The following is an 18,122-nucleotide window of genomic DNA, read 5'->3' as shown; positions in this document are numbered from 1 at the left end:
TTTTTTCATGAACCTGGCAAGTTTTCTAAAACCTATGAGTGGTTGTACTTCCTCGAGGAGACATTGGAGTGAAAGTTTACAGTCAAGGAAGTTTTATTCATAATTAGGAATTCAAATAAGGGAAAATATATCCCTCAGGAGTTTGAAGATTTTCATCTTGATGTTTATGTTTCCTGTGTCAGAGGAAAGTATGAACTTTGTGACGGAGGAGAAGGTGGAAGAGGAGGAGGTCGAGGAGGCGGTAACACCCCGGAGAAGAGGCCGAGCCAGGAGGAGCAGACCGACTCCTGGTAACACATCAACATCTTTATCTTTTCAGCCTAGTCACGCCCCAAAATCTTCTTTAGCTCTTCTGTTTAGCAGCTCTTAAACATATCAGTCGAAGTCTCACTGCAACAACACAAAACAGCAATTATTATTTAGGATGATGATTTAGTATTTTTAACGTCTTTTTTCCAACAGTGAGGAAATCTACCAGAGGGAAAACTGTGAGCACAAAAGAGGAACTGCCTCCCTCTTCACTTGATGCCTCCTCCTCCTCCTCGTCGTTGTTGGACAAAGACTCTTCTAATCGGTCAAATGACGGCCATGTGGAGCTCCAGAAGACAGAGGAGGCTGCCTCTGCTGGGCCGGAGCTGCTACTGCAGAACAAAAGCCTGGAGGGATGTGCAGTAGAAGAAGAAGAAGAAGAAGAAGAAGGGGAGGAGGAGGACACAGAATGGAGCAGGGCTGATATTAAAGGTCGACAGAGACAAATGATGGATGGATGGTGGACTGTTCCCAACAGAATCTGTGTTGTCTCATGCTTTTCCTTTTCAATACAAAGATTGAGCTTTTGATTCTGTTTGTCTCTCTCTTCTTTAGCTTTGAATCAAAGCAGGAGGGAGTCTCCTTCTGTCCCTGCAGACTTCAAACTGCCGGACTTCAAACCCAACAACCCCCTCGGTGAGTCGCAGTGAGACGCTGTTTTTCCCTAACATGAGCTGCCCGAAGCTCACCGTGCACTTTGTTCTCCCCTCTTCAGGTCAGGAGTTCGTCGTCCCCAAATCCAGGTATTTCTGTAAACTGTGCTCCGTTTTCTATTTGAACGAGAGGACGGCCAAGGAGCTCCACTGCAGCAGCCAGAAGCACTACGACAACCTGCAGGTACACACACACACACACACACACACACACACACACACACACACACACACACACACACACACACACACACACACACACACACACACACACACACATTTCCAGTGTACTTGAAGTCACTCTTTGGCTTATATTGTTTGTTTTTCACTTTCTTTTTCCAGAAATATTTCCAGGAACTTGAAGATAAGTCATGAAGCTTGATTGATTGATCCAAACTTCAGCCGCCATTTTTTAAGAAATGAAAATCCGATTACCTTTTTCAGAGGTTTTTTTGTTGTTGTTGAGGTTTTCAACCACTGCAGATCGATTTGTAAATAAAGCAGTTTGTTTAAGTTAAAATTGTCCTGCACTGTTTCATGTAAATGATTAAATTTGATTAAAACTGTTAATGAACAATGATCAGAAATCAAGAGAAAATATCTGGTTTTATTTATTTATAAAAGCTGTACAGACATTTGACCTTTGACCTTTGTTTACGGAAAAGGCAAAAGGATCTTTTATGAAAACTGGGAATCTTTCACTTCACAGGATTTGGCGAGTTCATTATGAAACGATATCAGTAACGTCCTTCAGACTAAACATTACATTCATGAAGCGAGATCATAACATAGTTTTTTTTTTTTTTTCACCTGCTCCCAGTTTCCCACAAAATACTAAACCGTGGGAAACTGGGAACAGAAAGAAGTTCATTAAAAACATCAAATTAAAAAAGAAATGTCATCACATGATCATTGAGGGGAAAACAGTTTCATACAGTTTGTCAAACATTTTTAAAAAAGCATGGTTTGGCTTAAAACAGAAAACATCTAAACATACATGTTTAAGATTACATTCAAGGCGTCATATATCAAAAATCAAAAACAAAACATCAAATAAGCTGCCAAAGTGACCGTTTAGGCCTCGTGTCCACGAGTCAGTGATTTCTGTGAGGTGGATATTAGGACTCTATTAGAGGGAAAAACCCTGGCTGGTCAACCACTGAATAATGCAAAAGGAAGGAAAAGAAAGTCATCATTGGGCATTCTCGGACCGCAGGAACCTTTTCATAGTTCTAGGTACTTTTAGAACCCGCCCCCCTTTTCTATTGATTCTGCACCGCAGGAACTGTGAACTATTTTTAGTTCCTGGAACCTCGTTTAGAGGAACCTTTTTTAGCTCCTGTGTCAGAGTAGGTACTCTCCCAGCTCCATGGCGGTGAGAATGCAGACGTAAAAAAAAGTTACCATGGTTCCTCAGCTTTCTCAGGGAGTGGATAGTTCCTCTTCAAAAAGTCCCCAGAACTTTATGGTCCTAAAACACCTCTTTGTGGAGTCCCATTAGAAATACTGCTGTGGTTCATCACTGATGTCTGAAATCTTGTAACGTCTTTTAAATGGTCGTCATTTGAAACTCTGCTCATACGTGCAAATGTAGAGCAGAACGAGGCACTTCAACTGGGAGGGACTACAAATCCCAGTGGGGTTGTTTTTTTTTTTTAGACGGCTGACGTTTGAGCTTTTTCACATTGTTAGACATAAAATACTTCAACGTCGGTGTTGATGGAGTCACTCAGAACGAGAGCCTTCACGACTTTGTTGAACTTCCTGCTGATTTCTGTTGAAGCTCTTCGTAGTGTTTCTAAAACCAGAGAAGAAGAAGAACACAAGCTTTGTAAGGCTCAGTGTGTTTTTAACATTGTTCCTGTGTGTGTGTGTGTGTGTGTGTGTGTGTGTACCTGCAGGTTGTTTAAGTGTGTCTGGCTGCTGCAGTGGGGCCCCTCGGCCGCGCTCTCGTGTTGGTAGAACACCGAGCACAGGTTACAGAAATAAGCGGGGACCACAAACTCATTTCCTGTTGAGGGAGACGGAAGGAAGAAAAAAATTGTGACCAAACATTTTCATCGCGTGTTTGTTTTGCAAAGTCAACTTCAGCAGTCGTGACTCACCGAGGGAGTTGTTGGTTTTGAATTCCGGCAGTTTGAAATCGGCAGGGACGGAAGGAGACTGAGAGCGAGATCGCTTTGCTTCAGGTCCGACCGCGTCCCTCCTCTTTTTACTCACAACTAGAGAAGAGAGAGAGAGAGAGAAACAACCATCGATAAACTGTGTTAACCTCCACTATCATTCACCTCAGTCAAGATATCAGCAGAGGAGCTGCTTTTCAACAGACAACTGTTTGGGGCTCCAGACAAGTAGGGGGCCCCCTGAGGTCTGACAAACTCCAGCTTCTCTGATTTTAGAATTATGCTGCTTTTCACCATTTCTCATGACAGGAGATCCAAATTCAGGGGCGCTTCTATTTGTCCAGAAAACCTGAGAATAAAACGTTTCTCCTCGGGTTAAAAACGGCCTCAGCGCTCACAGCAGTCTGTACCTTTAAGGTCGGCCCGGCTCCTTCCTTCCTTCTCCCCTTCCTCCAAACGTCCCTCCAGCTTTTTATTCTCCAGCCCGACAGACGCTGAGCCGCTCTCGGCTTTACTCGCCGTTTTCATTCCTGCTGTCCTCTGCACATTCAGTGTGCCATCAGTGGACAGTTTAGACGAATCTTTGTCCATTGATGATGATGAGGAGGCTTTCTTTTCTTCTTTCTCCTTTCCTGAAGTCGCATCTTTCCGTCCGGTAGATTTACTTACTGTAAAAGACAACGAATAGGTCGAGAGAACAAATGAAAAGTGCTCCATCATTGGAGAGCAGTGAAGCTAAAGATGCTAAAAGTGTGCAAGTGTGTGTGTGTGTGTTACCAGGGGTCAGTCTGGTAATCTTCTTAGGTCGGCCTCTTGTCCCGGGTGTTGATGTTTCATCCTTCACCTCATCTACGCTCACAAAGTAAAAAAAACAAACAGCTTTTGTTGGTACTGAAAACTTAACTACACTAACAATCTTCTAAATGCATCATCATAAAAACTTTACCTGTGTCATTGTCAAGTTTGCGTTTTTCAGATCTTAAAGTTGTCCTTGTTGGCTCCTCGTTGGACTTGTCCTCTTTGTCACAGCCAGCATCATCTACAGTCTAAAAGTCAACACAAGACAGCTTGAGAGTCAGTGTCTCCAGGTGCTTCTTGTCTTTCTAAATCCTTACCAGAAATCACATTAACTTCTATGTGTCTAAAGCCCTTAACAGACTGCTGTGTGAAGCTGCCATATGTACTGGATGTATGGGATTTTTGGGGCCGATACCGATATCAATATTGGGGAGAAAAAAAACTGATACTGATATATCGGCCGATGTCTCTCTTAGATCTATGTTCAATCTGTAGAGATAGATAGATATAGAAATGTATTGCCTTGATGGAAAAGATATATAATGAAGACAAGATGGTCCCTCAATGGAAAGTAACTGTGCATGTAACTTTTGTAATCCATACAGCGCCCTCTGCTGGTGACGGAGAGCTGCTACTGTAATACAATGAAGCTCAAGTGAAATGGTATCTGACTGATGAATAATTCTTGTAATATCGGCGCATATCTGAGATAAAAAATTACCGATAGTCACTTGATATGCGAATATCAGCTGTAATTATTGGCCGGCCGATTTATCGGCTCAAGTTGAATTATCAAAGAAGACTTTTTTCAGTTCTTTTCTCGAGTTAAAGAATCTCCATTTATTGGCTGGCTCTGCTTGGATGGATACCATGAACTCTTTATGCACTAAACCTTTGGATATCTCCAACACTTTCTTTTCTTGGGCTATTTTGGGGAATTTATCCACTAAGGGATTATGACTGGGAGTAAGTAAAAGAAGTCCAGACTTCTGGCCCTGACCTGGATTTGTTTCCTGTGACGACGCCTGCCGTCCTCTGATTGGCCCTCCTGGCTGACAGTGTGCTTATTAAGACTCCCTCTCGTTGGTGTGTCCTTTCCTTTTGTTTTCTCAGTCGAAGCATCCTCGGTTTTTCTTGCCGTTTTTCCTCTGGTCAATCTTGTTGGGATTTCCTCTTCTTTGACTTTGTCCTCTTTATTTCCCCTTGTACTTATTTTTCTACCGGAGCTTTCTCTGGATGACTGGAGGAGCTCTTTGTCTGCGGTGGTGTCCGTCTTTCGCCGTGTCTCATGTCTTTCATTTGTCCTGTCTTGTTTCCTTGGTGATCTCTCCTCTTCGTGTATGGATGCTTTGCTTGTTGGATTGCTCCTCCTTGAAGGTCTATCGTCTCTTCTAGCCATGGCCTCCCCTTTCTTCTCTTGCTTGTTTTCAGTCTCTGATTCTGTTGTCTTTGGCTGACCTTCAACAGAATCGTTGACCTGGTATGTGTCTTTGCTCCTTGTATTTAACTCTTTAGAATGATCTTCATTATTTGTCTCTCGTTTCTTACCTGCACCGTCTGGAACTGCGGGTTTATCATCAGATTTGCCAGCTATTGGACCTGAACCTTCCTCAGGCATCTGCTTTAAAGTGTCTCCATGACTTGTAGCTGCTGCTGCGTCTGTTTGTGTTGTCAGCGTAGTCGCAGGACCTTCAGGATGAAAATGGATAACAACACACTGACCTTTAACCCTTTGAACTTTGCCATGGATTACTCTGCCCAAGGATTAAAAAGTGTTTTTGCTTGTTGTGATTTTTTTTCTAATTATTACCGTAAATCTGTACGACCTAAACTAGAAGATTAAGTCAGTCAATAAAATATGAATAATGAAATATCTGAAATTAAGCGATTAATCGCGATTCAAATTTTTAATCATTGGACAGCCCTCCTTCAGATGCTTGAAATCCGAGTTACCTCAAAGATAAGAAAATCAATCTGTAACTGATTCTGGTTCTTCTATGAGTCCATTTGAAACAGTTTTATGCAAAGAGTAAAAGAAGAAACTTACAACATGATGATGTGAAACCTGAGTGTCTTTGATAACCCCACATTTTGGTCAAGAGAACTTTGCGACCAGGGGCATGATTCAGGAGACCGTACCAATTTGCAAACCGCTCAATTATCGAGGGAAGTTCTATGAAGAGCTGGAACCACTCATCAGTTGGATACCGATCTAAACTTTTATTTCAAGGCTTATTTTCATCTAATTCAGATGAAGCATCATAGATTAGGAAATTTAATCCCAATTGAAATCAGAGTTTGTTGATCAGAATCCTTTATAGGAGCAATATATAACTATGACACCTAGTGGTTAAAATGGGTACTGCAGTCCAAATTCTAAACATTGTAGAGAGCTGTCTCCCCCCCCACCCCTCCTCTCTAGAGTCGATGCTCACTCAGGTCACCATGTGGTGGACTCTGAAGCTTCAGTGTTTATCCAGCTCTGCATGGGTCTGTAAACCTTTCTGTGTTCTAACCTCTCTCCATTTTTCAAAAGCATCTCCAATATTCATCCTAGTTTGAGCACGTTTCTTCTTGTGGAGCTCATTCGAGAAATAGAAAAGCATACACCCGATCAAAAAAAAAAGCTTTGGCATGTCTCAATTTAAAAAAATGTCTCAGACTTACCGTGTTGGGTTGTTTTTGTCTCAGCCCGTCCCCCTGGTATCACTGCCTCCACAGCAGCTTCCTTTGTGCTTCCTGCAGCCTGCCGTTTCATTTGTGAAGCTTTTGTCCTTGTCTGTGGTCCTCGTGCCGTGGATTCTGGTTCTGACAGGGTGCTTTCCCGGACCTGTGTCGAAGCTTTGACAGCGGTTTCTGTCGGCTGGGTCTCAACTGCTTGTGGTTGACTGTCTTTGGGTTTGTCTGTAGACTTTACTAGTACAGCCTCTGGACTTGTTTCTCCCCCTCTGCCCTCACCAGCTTTAGCTCCTGATACCCCAAGCTCCATCGGTTGTTCTGCATCATGTGCCTTGTCAATTTTTCCTTGACCTTCATGCTCAAATATTGTTACCTTTTCTTTTTCAATTACCTTGGCTGTGTCTTTTGACACCTCCAAAGATTTGTGTATCTTGAGTTCATTCAGTTTGACCTTTTGTGTTTCTGCAGATCTTGAGGGTACACTTGAAGCTGCTTCTTTAATATTTCTGTTTGTTTCAACTCTCGACTTCGCAAGCTTGTCCACTTGAGTTTTGGATTCCTGCTTAGTGGAGATAGGTTCTTTTTTGGGAGCAAAGGCCTGTCCAACTTTAGCAGTCTCTTTCAGCCCTACTTTAGGTTCTTTGTCATTGGTTACAGATTTGCCAGGTTCAGGATTTAGTTTGGGGTCAGTCTGATTTTCTAAAGCTTCAGTTACATCCTGTGCAATCCTTTCGTTTGATACAGCTTCTGTCACAGCTAGGTTTCCTGATGGAGTTTCTGGTTTCTGCTTACTTGAGACAATTTCCTTCTTGAATGCCAAGACCCCTTCTCCAACCAATGGGCCTTTTCCCAGTTCAGTTTTTGTCCTGTTTTCTAGCTTATCAACTACAGAAGACTCTACGAGTCGTACTACAGATTCTTCGACCCCGGTATTAGATTTGTCAGGTACAGGTTTTAGTTTGGAGTCACCAGCATCAGTCTGATTTTCTGAAGGTTTATCTTTAGATGGCACAGTCCCATCCTTTGCAATCCTTTTATGTGATGCAGCTCCTCTTTCAGCTTGGTTTTCTTTCTGTATGGTTGTGACCATTCCCTCCTTGGACGCTAGGACCTTGGCTTCAACCAATGGGCCCTTTCCTAGTTCAGTTTTAGTACTGGTTGTTGACTTTTCAATCCGCCCCACTAATCCAGGTGCTTTAACACCAGTTGCAGATATATCATATATATATGCTTTCGTTTTGGGGACACCAGCTCCAGGCTGCTTTTTTGGTGCTTCAGATTTGGAGGGCACAGCAGTTGCATCCCCTGCAACCCTGCCCTTTGTCACAGATGCTGCTGCAGGCCGTGTTCCTTCAGATATTCCAGGTTTCTGCACTGTTGGGACCTTATCTTTCGTCACAGCTGAGACCTTCCCTGCAGCAGCAGTTTTGGAGGCATCCTTGGCTGATGCTGCACCTGATTGTGTCGCCACCGCAGGCACAGGACCTTTAGGAGATCAAATCTCATTAGGATGGATATCAGGTTTGGTACGGATCATCCCAGTATTTCCTTTCAAACTTTAAACTTCTGATGTCTGCAATAAAAATGAGTCTGCCAGGGCATACATTAATAAAGTAAAAGTAATAAACCGCCTAAGAGTAGTTTGTGTAAACTATATTGTGTTTTCATTCCTTCCTGACACACAGAGAGAGAGACTTACCCAGTGACGGATAGCTGATGATTTGTCCGTTCAGCCTGATGACTAACCAAGTGTAACCAAGCGGTCGTTTCAGTTGACTGTGCCAAAGTCCAAACCGCTCAGCGTCTTTAACAAATTCAAACTCTACAAAGACCTGGAAAAACACAAGAACACACAGAGGTGACGGGTGAGACTGACAGGAAGTCTTCAACACTGTGTGTGTGTGTGTGTGTGTGTGTGTGTGTGTGTGTGTGTCAGTGTTTGTACCTTGTTTAAGAGGGGCATGAAGTTTGTGACAGGACCAAACTCTTTCAGAGCTTCTCTGAGCTGCCTGGTCGCACTCGGTGAAATGTTACTGATGAGGACGGTTCTTTTTTTCTCATTGAACAGACACTGCATCAAGAACAGGAAGTGGACATCCAAACCGAGAAGTCAACATGAGGAAAGACACTGCACAAACAAACTGCATATCAACTTTGCATTTGTAGCATTTGTTTTTTAAAGTAAAAGCCATAGATTCATTGGCGTAATCTGTACTCTCACAAGTTTTTTTTTTATAGTGTGGTGGAAGTTTCCCAGAGCGATGAGAACCGCAAAGACTCAATGTTGAGACAAAACGTAGTCTTTGTGTATTAATTTGCAGAGGAGAATGAGGGAGAGGGCATCAGTCTGATTTAAAGCAGGAGCAGAGCAGCACACACAAAGTAGTGAGCTATCAGACTGACCAAGAGTCTGCAACACATTCTGTATTCTGTATGTGTCCTTGGGAGCAGCTGCCTTCTGTTTGCGGGGAGGAAAGGTTCAACAAGTATCCAAACTTGATAAGAGAAAATATGGACAAAGCTGCACTTACAACTTCTTCTTTTGTCAAGGCTACGAGTCAACAGAACACTCATACATAGACAGTCATAATGAGGCTCCCTTAAAATTTCACTCAAGACTTTTGTGACATAGCTGAACAGACAGAGGTCTTCTCTGGGTCTTTTTTTAAAAGCACACTGTAGCTTTAAGAAGAAGACAAAAAGAAGGTTGGTTATGTAAACAAATTCAAAGCTACTCACACAGTGACCAACCAGAAAGTGTGTGTGTGTGTGTGTGTGTGTGTGTGTGTGTGTGTGTTCGTGTTGATTACTTACACATCTCAGCACTTTCTTCAGAAACATATAAAACTGAAACTAAAACAGAAACATCAGAGAGGCGGCGTTAAAAGACAAAAAATACAGAGAGAACACTTTTTATTGTTTCTGTTTGAAAAAGAATTTCACTACAGTTTCTTCAAATGTTAGCTAACGTTAGCCGTTTGCACCAAGCGGTCCGGTTCAGCTCGGTTTGGTGCGGAATGCATTTATTCTTGTTTCCACTGACAAGAAGTTTGGAATGGTACCCAAAAGCGATCCCTGGCATCTACATTTTTTTCTACCCTTCTGTTGGGGGGTCAAGCGTACCGATCCGACCCTTAAGGGGCGGAGCTAAACACACTGCAGACCGTTGATTGGTGGAATGAATCGTCCATTAATTGACAACAGTAGAGTCATTTCAACTCTTTCAAGGTTCAACCCCTTCGTTTGCCGTCCTTTGTGATGGACATTTTAACTGAATGAGACAAAAACTACCCCCCCCCCCCCCCCCAAACAATGTGATTCATATGCTTACAATTTTGAGGTGACCACGGAAGTCTATCACTGCAGCATGGAGTCTCTTCCCTCTTAAGTAAATGCCGTTTAATGCACACTCTCTCATGAAGTATAACACATTTACCATTTCTGGCATCGCGACAAAGGCCTGAAAGAAAAACAGAAAAAAGACGCTACTGTTATTTACCGTAAGTACTTTGATAATAATTTGATAGTATCTTTCAGTTAGATTAAGGTCACATATACACAAATGGGATAATTCCCTTTTTTCCCAAAATTGTCCATCTGAAAAAGTATGATTTTTAAACATTGCTAAATGCCGACCGATATTGGGTTTTTGGGTCGATATGGATATTAGAAAGAGAAAAAAATCTGATACCGATATATCGGCCGATATCTTTTTCCGATCTTTAGAGATAGATTGATATAGATATAATTATTTATTGTGTTGATCCCTCAAATGCAGTTATCAAACACTTGTGGAAAAGACTTACTGAAGACAAGATGGCCGCTTAACTGGAAAGTAACTGTGCATGTAAGTGTTGTTGTAATCCATACAGCGCCCTCTGCTGGTGAAAGAGAACTGCTAGTGTAATACAATGAAACTCAAATTAAATTCTATTTGACTGGTGAATAAATCGAGTAATATCTGCACATATCTACGGTAAAATTAGTCGATGCCGATAGTCACTTGAAATGCTAATATCTGCCGATATTATCGGTCTGGCTCTAAAACGCATGGGTCCTGATTTTCACAATTTTTGCACATCTAACATGGAGACATGAAAACATGACATTACGACTGCAATCTTACAAACATTTAAAGAGAGAAACATCCCAGAATCTGTATTACTTATTAAAGACAAAAACAAACCATGCCCGACTGAGGAATAACGTAGAGTGAGTCTACGCTTCCGAGCCCGAATGGAAAGAGTAGATTGGCGACATTCCTCTCTGTGTAGAAACCCTCGTAGTCGAGCGGCAGTCCAAATATGAGTAAGTTTTTATGACTATCAGAAAGTAATCTCTGAAAGAAAAAGGGAATGAAGATACAACAATAAAGAGATAAATCTGTATTGGAAAGGGACGATATGCATCAGAGAATCTCTTTTTTGCATACATATGTAAATATTGTAGAACTTATTGCGACTGATTCATTGAAACCTACCGAGTCTGTGAGGAAGTGGGGCAGCACACAACCTGTTAAAAAAAAGATAACATTTTAGAAAAATGAAGAAATTACAATTGACGTACTAAGTCCTTTTGATTTCTTACGTATGAGCTCTGGATACAATTGCTCATGTAGCATCTCCCCGACAGTCACACGGGGTGCTCTGGATGGTTTCCGCACGCTCTCTGCTGCAGCTGTTGGTTCGGTTTTCACAGGTGAGGCGACCTTAACAACAACTTTGGAGGCATCATCATCTTCTTTTCCGGTAAAGAAAGAAAAAAAACTGGTTGGTTTGGGATCTTTCCATTTGAGTTGTTGATGATATCAAAAAAAAGGTCTCAGACATACCTTGTTGTTTTTTTTTTTCCGCAGCCCCTCCCCCTCGCATCGCTGCCACCACAGCAGTTTCTTTTGTGCTTCCTGCAACCTGCTGATGCTTTAGTGAAGCTTCTGTACCGGTCTCTGGTACCGACTGGGGGCTTTGCTGGACCTGTGTTGAAGCTTTGACGGAGGGTTCTGTCCGCTGGGTCTCAACTGGTTGTGGTCGACTGTTTACTGGTACAGCTTCTGGACTTGTTTCCCCCCCTTTGCCATCAACAACTTTAGCGCCTGATACCCCAAGTTCCATTGGTTCTTCTGCATCATGAGCTTTGACAGTTTTTTCTACCTTGGTCTCTGTGTCTTTTGGTACCTCCAAAGATTCTTGAATCTTGAGTTCATTTTGTTCCAGCTTGACACCATGTGGCTGACTTTGTGGATTTGCAGATCTTGAAGGTACACTTGCATCTTTTCCAGCTGCCTCCTCCACACCAGCGTTGTTTTTGCGTCCTCCAGTCTGCTGTTCCTCTCGTGAAGCTTCTGTCCTGGTCTCTGGTCCTCGTGCTGTGAACGCTGATTCAGACGGGGGTCTTTCCTGGACCTGTGTTGAAGCTTTGTCAGAGGTTTCTGTCGGCTGGTTTTGAACTGAGCCGGTTGGCGGTTGACTTTCTCTGGGCTTGTCTGCAGATTTTTCTGGTTCTGCCATCCTTTCGTTTGTTACAGCTTCTGATAGAGTTTTGGGTTTCTGCGTAGTTGAGACCGCTACATTTTCTTTTCCAACAACCTCGGTTGTGTCTTTTGGCTCCTCCAAACGTTCTTGAACCTTTGCTTCCGATTCTTTAGGCTTCAGATTTTCTACATCAGACTGATCATCTGTGGATTTGGTAGGCTTACTCCCATCTTTAGCAGCTGTTGCTCTGATGTTTTCGGCTTCTTGCGCAGACGGCTCATCCACTGGACTTTTGGATTTCTGCGTAGTGGACACCGATCCTGCTTTGATTTTTGTTTTAATCACTGAGCATGTTGCTGGTTCTGGAGCTTTGGGTTCATCTCTCAGCCCCACTACAGGTTCTCTAACAGTAGTTTTAGTCTTTTTAGGTACAGGCCTCTGTGAGGAGTCCCCAGCATCAGGATGATTTTCAGTAGACCCAGACTTGGATCTTAAGGATGTTTTTTGCTTTCCAGCTTCCGTTTTCACTTCTCCCTCCGCAGACAAAGCTCCTGTTTTCACTTCTCCCTCCGCAGACAAAGCTCCTGTTTTCACTTCTCCCTCCGCAGACAAAGCTCCTGTTTTCACTCTCTGCTGGGCTGAGACATGTGTCGCGTCTGAAACAAAGACTTTCCCCTCAGTGACAGTTCTCGCACCTTTGGGCAGTTGTCGCACCTTTGAGGGGAGAATCTTTTCAACGGTGGACTCAGGTTTGGAGGCTCTGAATGTGGCATGTTTTCTATCAATAAAGAAAGGGGGGTAGAGAATGTACTTGTTACTTGATACGCCGGCAGAACTTCACGTTTCAGCTTCTGGCCAAGTTCTCTTAACTCTCAGAGCAGCAAGAAACCACGTCCGGGGGATTACCCCAACCCATATGTGTTTTTGCCGAGGTTTAGTACGGACACCCAACATGGTAACATTATATGTATGTTTTTAAATATGGATCAGCAGAAAAGATCTCCTTTATAGGCTTTATATGCGATTTTTCATACTTCAATGTAATAGAAATCAAGTATATCCTCTGAAAATAACTCTGTGAGTCATGACTGACAACACCCGAGTCCCACTGTCTGTGATGTTTTCAGAGTTTGCTATCTTTGCTATGTTATCTTCAGTTTGTTTACATCGCCTGGACGGACGGCCGGTTCATCCCCTCACGTATAAAAGTTGTTTAATTGAGGGACTAGAGAAAAGAAGAATAACATACTGTACTCACTGCTTAACTGTGTTTCTAGATCACGCTCATTTCAGGTAAATTTACATGCAGTGTGAAGATACGAGCATAATAAAGATCGCTAGCATTAGCATGCTAACACAACAATGCAGCGCCAGTTGTTTTGATTTCATGCTGGTGCTCAAGGGCGACATCTGCTGGATCAAAAAAATATAAAGCCTTTAACAATATAACTAACATTTGACATACCATTCCTAAACCATGGCTTACTCCCTTTTTGTTGATACATTTAGATTAAACTGAAACTGTGTTTATGCTCTGCTTCATATTCCAATACAATATTATACAACATGTATACACAATGAGTCAAAAATATTCTTGAAGGTTCTCATTTAATAACTAACTTTAAAGAATTTCTACCATCCATCCATGCATGTTAAGACATTAGTGAGGCGTGTCTTACCTCTGAGGAGGAGTCTTCTCCTTGGAAACAGTCTCCTGTGAACAAACAGATTATATACAGTGTGAACACATATCATGATAACAAGTGTGCGATTTTCTGCCCGTCAAAATCTTGCATGATGGTACATATTGCTTGGATAGTGACCATTGGTTGAACACTACTTTTCACAATGCATCATGGGATACAATGAGTGCACTACGGTATGATCATGCTCACTCAGAACCACTACAAAATATGGTATCCACCATATAGTGAGTAGTGGGTGATTTTGTACACAGCAGTGGGAAAAAGAGAGAGAGTGTGAAACCTTTTCTACGACTACGGGGATTTTCCTCCCGTTCACATCGAGGCTCTCTGCCATCTTCAGTTTCTTAGCACCTTCCTCTTTCTCGAAAATCACGATCGCCTACCGACGAACACACATGGAGAGCTTTGTGTTACAACCATCATCAAGATTTTGATATTCAGCACAAGATTGGTTCGTCAGTCACCCTGGTTCTTAGAGGTTAATGTTGGTCACAGTCTGTCAGCTGAAGTGTTCAAACACCTAACTTAGACTTTGTGCAATCTTTCAACTTTTCAGAAAGTCGCTGCATAACCACTATAATAATAATAATCTTTATTTATAGAGCACTTTTCAAAAAGCAAGTTACAAAGCGCTTTACAAGGACAGCAAATATAAAAACAGGCAGGTCATAGAATAATAAACAAGGTAAGAGTAAGGAATAAAAATCACTTTAAAATATAAAATTATTTTAAAAGAACTACAATTCTTTTAAAGGAATTCTAAAAAGTGAAAATATTAACAATTTAAAATCAACAAAAATCAGGAAAGATTCGCCGGAAAAAGTGTGTCTTAAGAAGGGACTTAAAAGAGATGCCGACCTAGGCTACTGGAGCCACAAGAATGTCACTTTTTTTTTTTGCGATATTCTGATGTTTTCTTTGCTGCACCTGTACAGCATGTTAGTTGTCGCAAATCCCGTTTGTGAATACTCTGTGTTTAGTGAGCTTAGTCGGTTTAACAACGTTTTTCTTGGGACTTCTTATCAGTGCAACAGGGTCTCTGTGAAAGCAAAGAGGAACACACTCGCCGAACATACCTCCGATCGGGCCCGGAACAGAACCACCGACTTAGTTTTTCCAAAGTGCTCCGCGGCTGAGAGCACTTCACAGTGAGAGAGAGATTTGTCAACCCCCTGCAGTTTCACCACGGTTGGAGGCGACACTTTTACAGACTGTGATAAGGAAGAGAGAGAGAGAAAAAAAAGACCCTTAATACAGCATCCTTAATTAAAATACTGGTACATTTGACGTGCAGCTACCTCTGCTCTGTTTTTTCGCACCTTTGGAAACACTTGACCCGTAGCGTCAGATCGTTTTAGACTTTCTCCATGTGGCTGACTTTCTGAATGCACACATCTCGAAGGTGCACTCTCATCCTTCCTGGCCGTTTCAGCGAGCTCGTCCTCTTGAGTTTTGGGTTTCTGTCCTTGGGACGCCTGGACCTTCTCGTCCAATGAGGGGCCTTTTGCTGCTTCACTAACTCTCCCGTTTGCATCAGTGCCTTTCAGCCCAACTCCAGGTCCTCCGATACTGATCGTAGACCTTTCAGGTACGGGTTTGTGTTTGGAGTCACCAGTGTCAGGCTGAGTTTCCGGAGATGTGGTCTTAGATTCCAAAGAGGTTCCTTGCTTTGCCTGCTTTCTTTCTTTTTTGGCTCCAGAGATCCTCTTGATCAACATGATTTTCGCCTTGGATACCAAGACTCTTGCCCTGTTTACAGTCCTCACTTCTTCAGCTGAGATGTTCTTTTTCCCATCGATGAGTTTTCCCGTCGCCTTTCTTTTGAATCTCAGGCCCCTCTGCGGAGGAATATTAGGTTTGGGAGGACGAACTCCTGTGGTGGTCGCGGCCTTTGTGGAATAAGTGGTGTGATGTGTGGCAGGTGTTCTGTAAGTAAAGGAGTAAGGAGGAGGAGGGAGAGGAGGAGGAAGAGGAAGAGGGAGAGGGAGATGAAGAGGGAGAGGAGGAGGAGGAAGAGGGGAGGGGGAGGAGGAGGAGGAAGAGGGAGAGGAGGAGGAGGAAGAGGAAGAGGAAGAGGGAGAGGGAGAGGAGGAGGAGGAAGAGGGAGAGGAGGAGGAGGAAGAGGAAGAGGGAGAGGAGGAAGAGGAAGAGGGAGAGGAGGAGGAGGAAGAGGAAGAGGGAGAGGGAGAGGAGGAGGAGGAAGAGGAGGAGGAAGAGGGGAGGGGGAGGAGGAGGAGGAAGAGGAGGAGGAAGAGGGAGAGGAAGAGGGAGAGGAGGAGGAGGAAGAGGGGAGGGGGAGGAGGAGGAGGAAGAGGAAGAGGAAGAGGGAGAGGGAGAGGAGGAGGAGGAAGAGGAGGAGGAAGAGGGGAGGGGGAGGAGGAGGAGGAAGAGGAGGAGGAAGAGGGAGAGGAAGAGGGAGAGGAGGAGGAGGAAGAGGGGAGGGGGAGGAGGAAGAGGAAGAGGAAGAGGGAGAGGAAGAGGGAGAGGAGGAGGAGGAAGAGGGGAGGGGGAGGAGGAAGAGGAGGAGGAAGAGGAGGATGAGGAGGAGGAGGAGGAGGTAAAGTAAAGGTAAAGACAGAGAACATGTTAGTGGTCTGCACAGGGTCAAAAATAGAACAATGAAGGAATCATTGTTCACTTCCTGGATAAGGGACAGAAGTTAAATTGCAAATAAATGAAAGACTGTCCAGGTTAAATGGAAACTAAGTTCCCGGTGTGGTCTAAATTAAAAACCTGAGACATGACTTACCTTGAAGGAGGCATTACTTCCTCCTCAGTCACAGCCAGCTGTAAAAAAAAAAAAAAAAGATTTGTTATGATTAGATTAAACTGATTTTTTGGACTCTCCAGTGACAGATGTCACCAGGTGCTTTCCCCTTGAACTGAGAGATAAGAGGCCTGAAAGAGTCTCGTACCTTTTCTTTCACACGTCTCACAACTATTGTTTGTCCTCTCACGCAGATGGTTCTCGAGCTCCTCAATTTCTCGGCATCTTCCTCTCTCTCGAAAACAACGATTGCCTACGTGTGAGCACACAAAAAGGCGGACATCTTCAATTGATGGGAAGTCAAAAGATTCAACATTAGCCGTGTTCAGACGGCCGTTTCAAGCCGCCATACTTAATCAGATAGTGTAGGGAATAAAGGGGGGAAGAAGTGATCCCCCATCTGTACCGTCTTCAGAGTATTTGGGTATACCCGTGAATGAGCATAGACCTAAAACAGATAGAGTGTGCACCTTTACCACAATCTCTCTGCATTGGGCGGCTCGTCGTCACATTCTTATCCAACACAATCTATCATCTGGTTATCGAGCACCCCTCCATACACACCTTTTCATGTTCTCTACACTTACCTCCTTTCTGGACCGATAGAGCGTCACAGACTCGGTTTTCCCAAAGTAATCCACAGCTGCGGCCACATTGCTGTGAGAGAAATCTTGTTGAATGTCTCTTAGTCTCACCTTGGATTGATGTGACAAAGGGAGAGAGAGAAATAAACAAATAAAGATAAAAGAGAGTAAGCACCTGTGTTTAATGGGGCAAATAAAAACTGTAAGGGAACTTTCCCTTTGATGTCCGACCACCTGGTGGGTTCCCATTGTTTTTCAAGAGGTGTGATTGCCCCTTAAGAATTTGCATTCCTATTGGTGTGTTGGTTTATTGTTGCATTACTGTTCATTGATGTTGAGCCTGACTGACCTCAGAGAACAACTGGAATGTCTTCTCTCTGTGCATGTAGTAAAAAAGGTTTTCTGACTCATCACACCGAGTTTGGACTTCTTAAAGACTTTATATGTGATTTTTCACACTTAAATGTAGAAATCAAGTATATCCTCTGAAAATAACTCTGTGATTCATGACTGTCTACAATGGGTGTAACACCCGAGTCCCACTGTCTGTGATGTTTTCAGAGTCCTATCTTCAGTTTGTTTACATCGCCCGGACGGCCGGCTGACTCCTCCCCTCGTGTATAAAAGTTGTTTAATTGAGGGACTAGAGAAAAGAAGAATAACATACTGTACTCACTGCTTAACTGTGTTTCTAGATCACGCTCATTTCAGGTAAATTTACATGCAGTGTGAAGATACGAGCATCATAAAGATCGCTAGTGTGGAATCTTATATTCTTTATACTTTTATGTTTGCTTATTAACTGATCCAATGCATTAGACATAGCCTCACGTATACATGCAACATGACCTTATAACCACTGCAGCACACGAACATTGCCCGATACTCACCTCACCTCAGATGTTTTTATCTCACGCACACAGATTCAACAACAGCTCCTCTATAAGGAGTACTTCCTCAGACTCTCAAGGACAAGTTTCACATATTTGTACCACCGGCCACAAGGTGCTGACACAGATAAAACTACATCCT

General features: G+C 43.1%; 2 protein-coding genes across 4 annotated transcripts in view; one reads left to right on the top strand and one right to left on the bottom strand.

Moving 5' to 3' along the window:
• The window catches only part of LOC132958976 (zinc finger protein 638-like), a 36,055-nt gene extending 34,573 nt beyond the window's left edge, over positions 1-1,482 (top strand). Inside the window, exons 37-41 of the mRNA XM_061032054.1 lie at positions 183-290; positions 463-741; positions 865-945; positions 1,025-1,146; positions 1,305-1,482. Of these exons, the coding sequence (XP_060888037.1) occupies positions 183-290; positions 463-741; positions 865-945; positions 1,025-1,146; positions 1,305-1,337 (623 nt within the window). The 3' untranslated portion in view covers positions 1,338-1,482. The remainder of the gene's footprint in view (positions 1-182; positions 291-462; positions 742-864; positions 946-1,024; positions 1,147-1,304) is intronic.
• Positions 1,483-1,572: 90 nt separating this feature from the next.
• On the bottom strand, positions 1,573-17,342 carry LOC132958324 (uncharacterized). Of its 3 annotated transcripts, XM_061031075.1 has the most exons (24): positions 17,094-17,342; positions 16,655-16,759; positions 16,489-16,526; positions 15,059-15,665; positions 14,816-14,950; positions 14,020-14,118; positions 13,713-13,747; positions 11,394-12,811; positions 11,150-11,302; positions 11,043-11,074; positions 10,749-10,901; positions 9,894-10,022; positions 9,377-9,415; positions 8,508-8,633; positions 8,262-8,394; positions 6,551-8,047; positions 5,432-5,572; positions 4,884-5,341; positions 4,032-4,131; positions 3,863-3,934; positions 3,496-3,753; positions 3,068-3,184; positions 2,858-2,973; positions 1,573-2,760 (listed from the first exon to the last, which is right to left on the bottom strand). In XM_061031075.1, the coding sequence occupies exons 1-24, from the start codon at positions 17,337-17,339 to the stop codon at positions 2,707-2,709; spliced, it is 6,261 nt and encodes a 2,086-aa protein (XP_060887058.1). In that variant the 5' UTR covers positions 17,340-17,342; the 3' UTR covers positions 1,573-2,706. The 3 variants fall into 3 exon arrangements, with proteins under 3 accessions (XP_060887058.1, XP_060887056.1, XP_060887057.1); XM_061031073.1 differs by having other exon boundaries at positions 4,884-5,572; XM_061031074.1 differs by having other exon boundaries at positions 4,884-5,572; positions 11,150-11,299.
• Positions 17,343-18,122: the final 780 nt, after the last annotated feature.

Source organism: Labrus mixtus, chromosome 23 (assembly GCF_963584025.1).
Source record: "Labrus mixtus chromosome 23, fLabMix1.1, whole genome shotgun sequence".
Taxonomy (NCBI): Eukaryota; Metazoa; Chordata; class Actinopteri; order Labriformes; family Labridae; genus Labrus; species Labrus mixtus.
The sequence above is the reverse complement of the archived record's forward strand: the minus strand, read 5'-3'. Positions and strand labels throughout refer to the sequence as shown.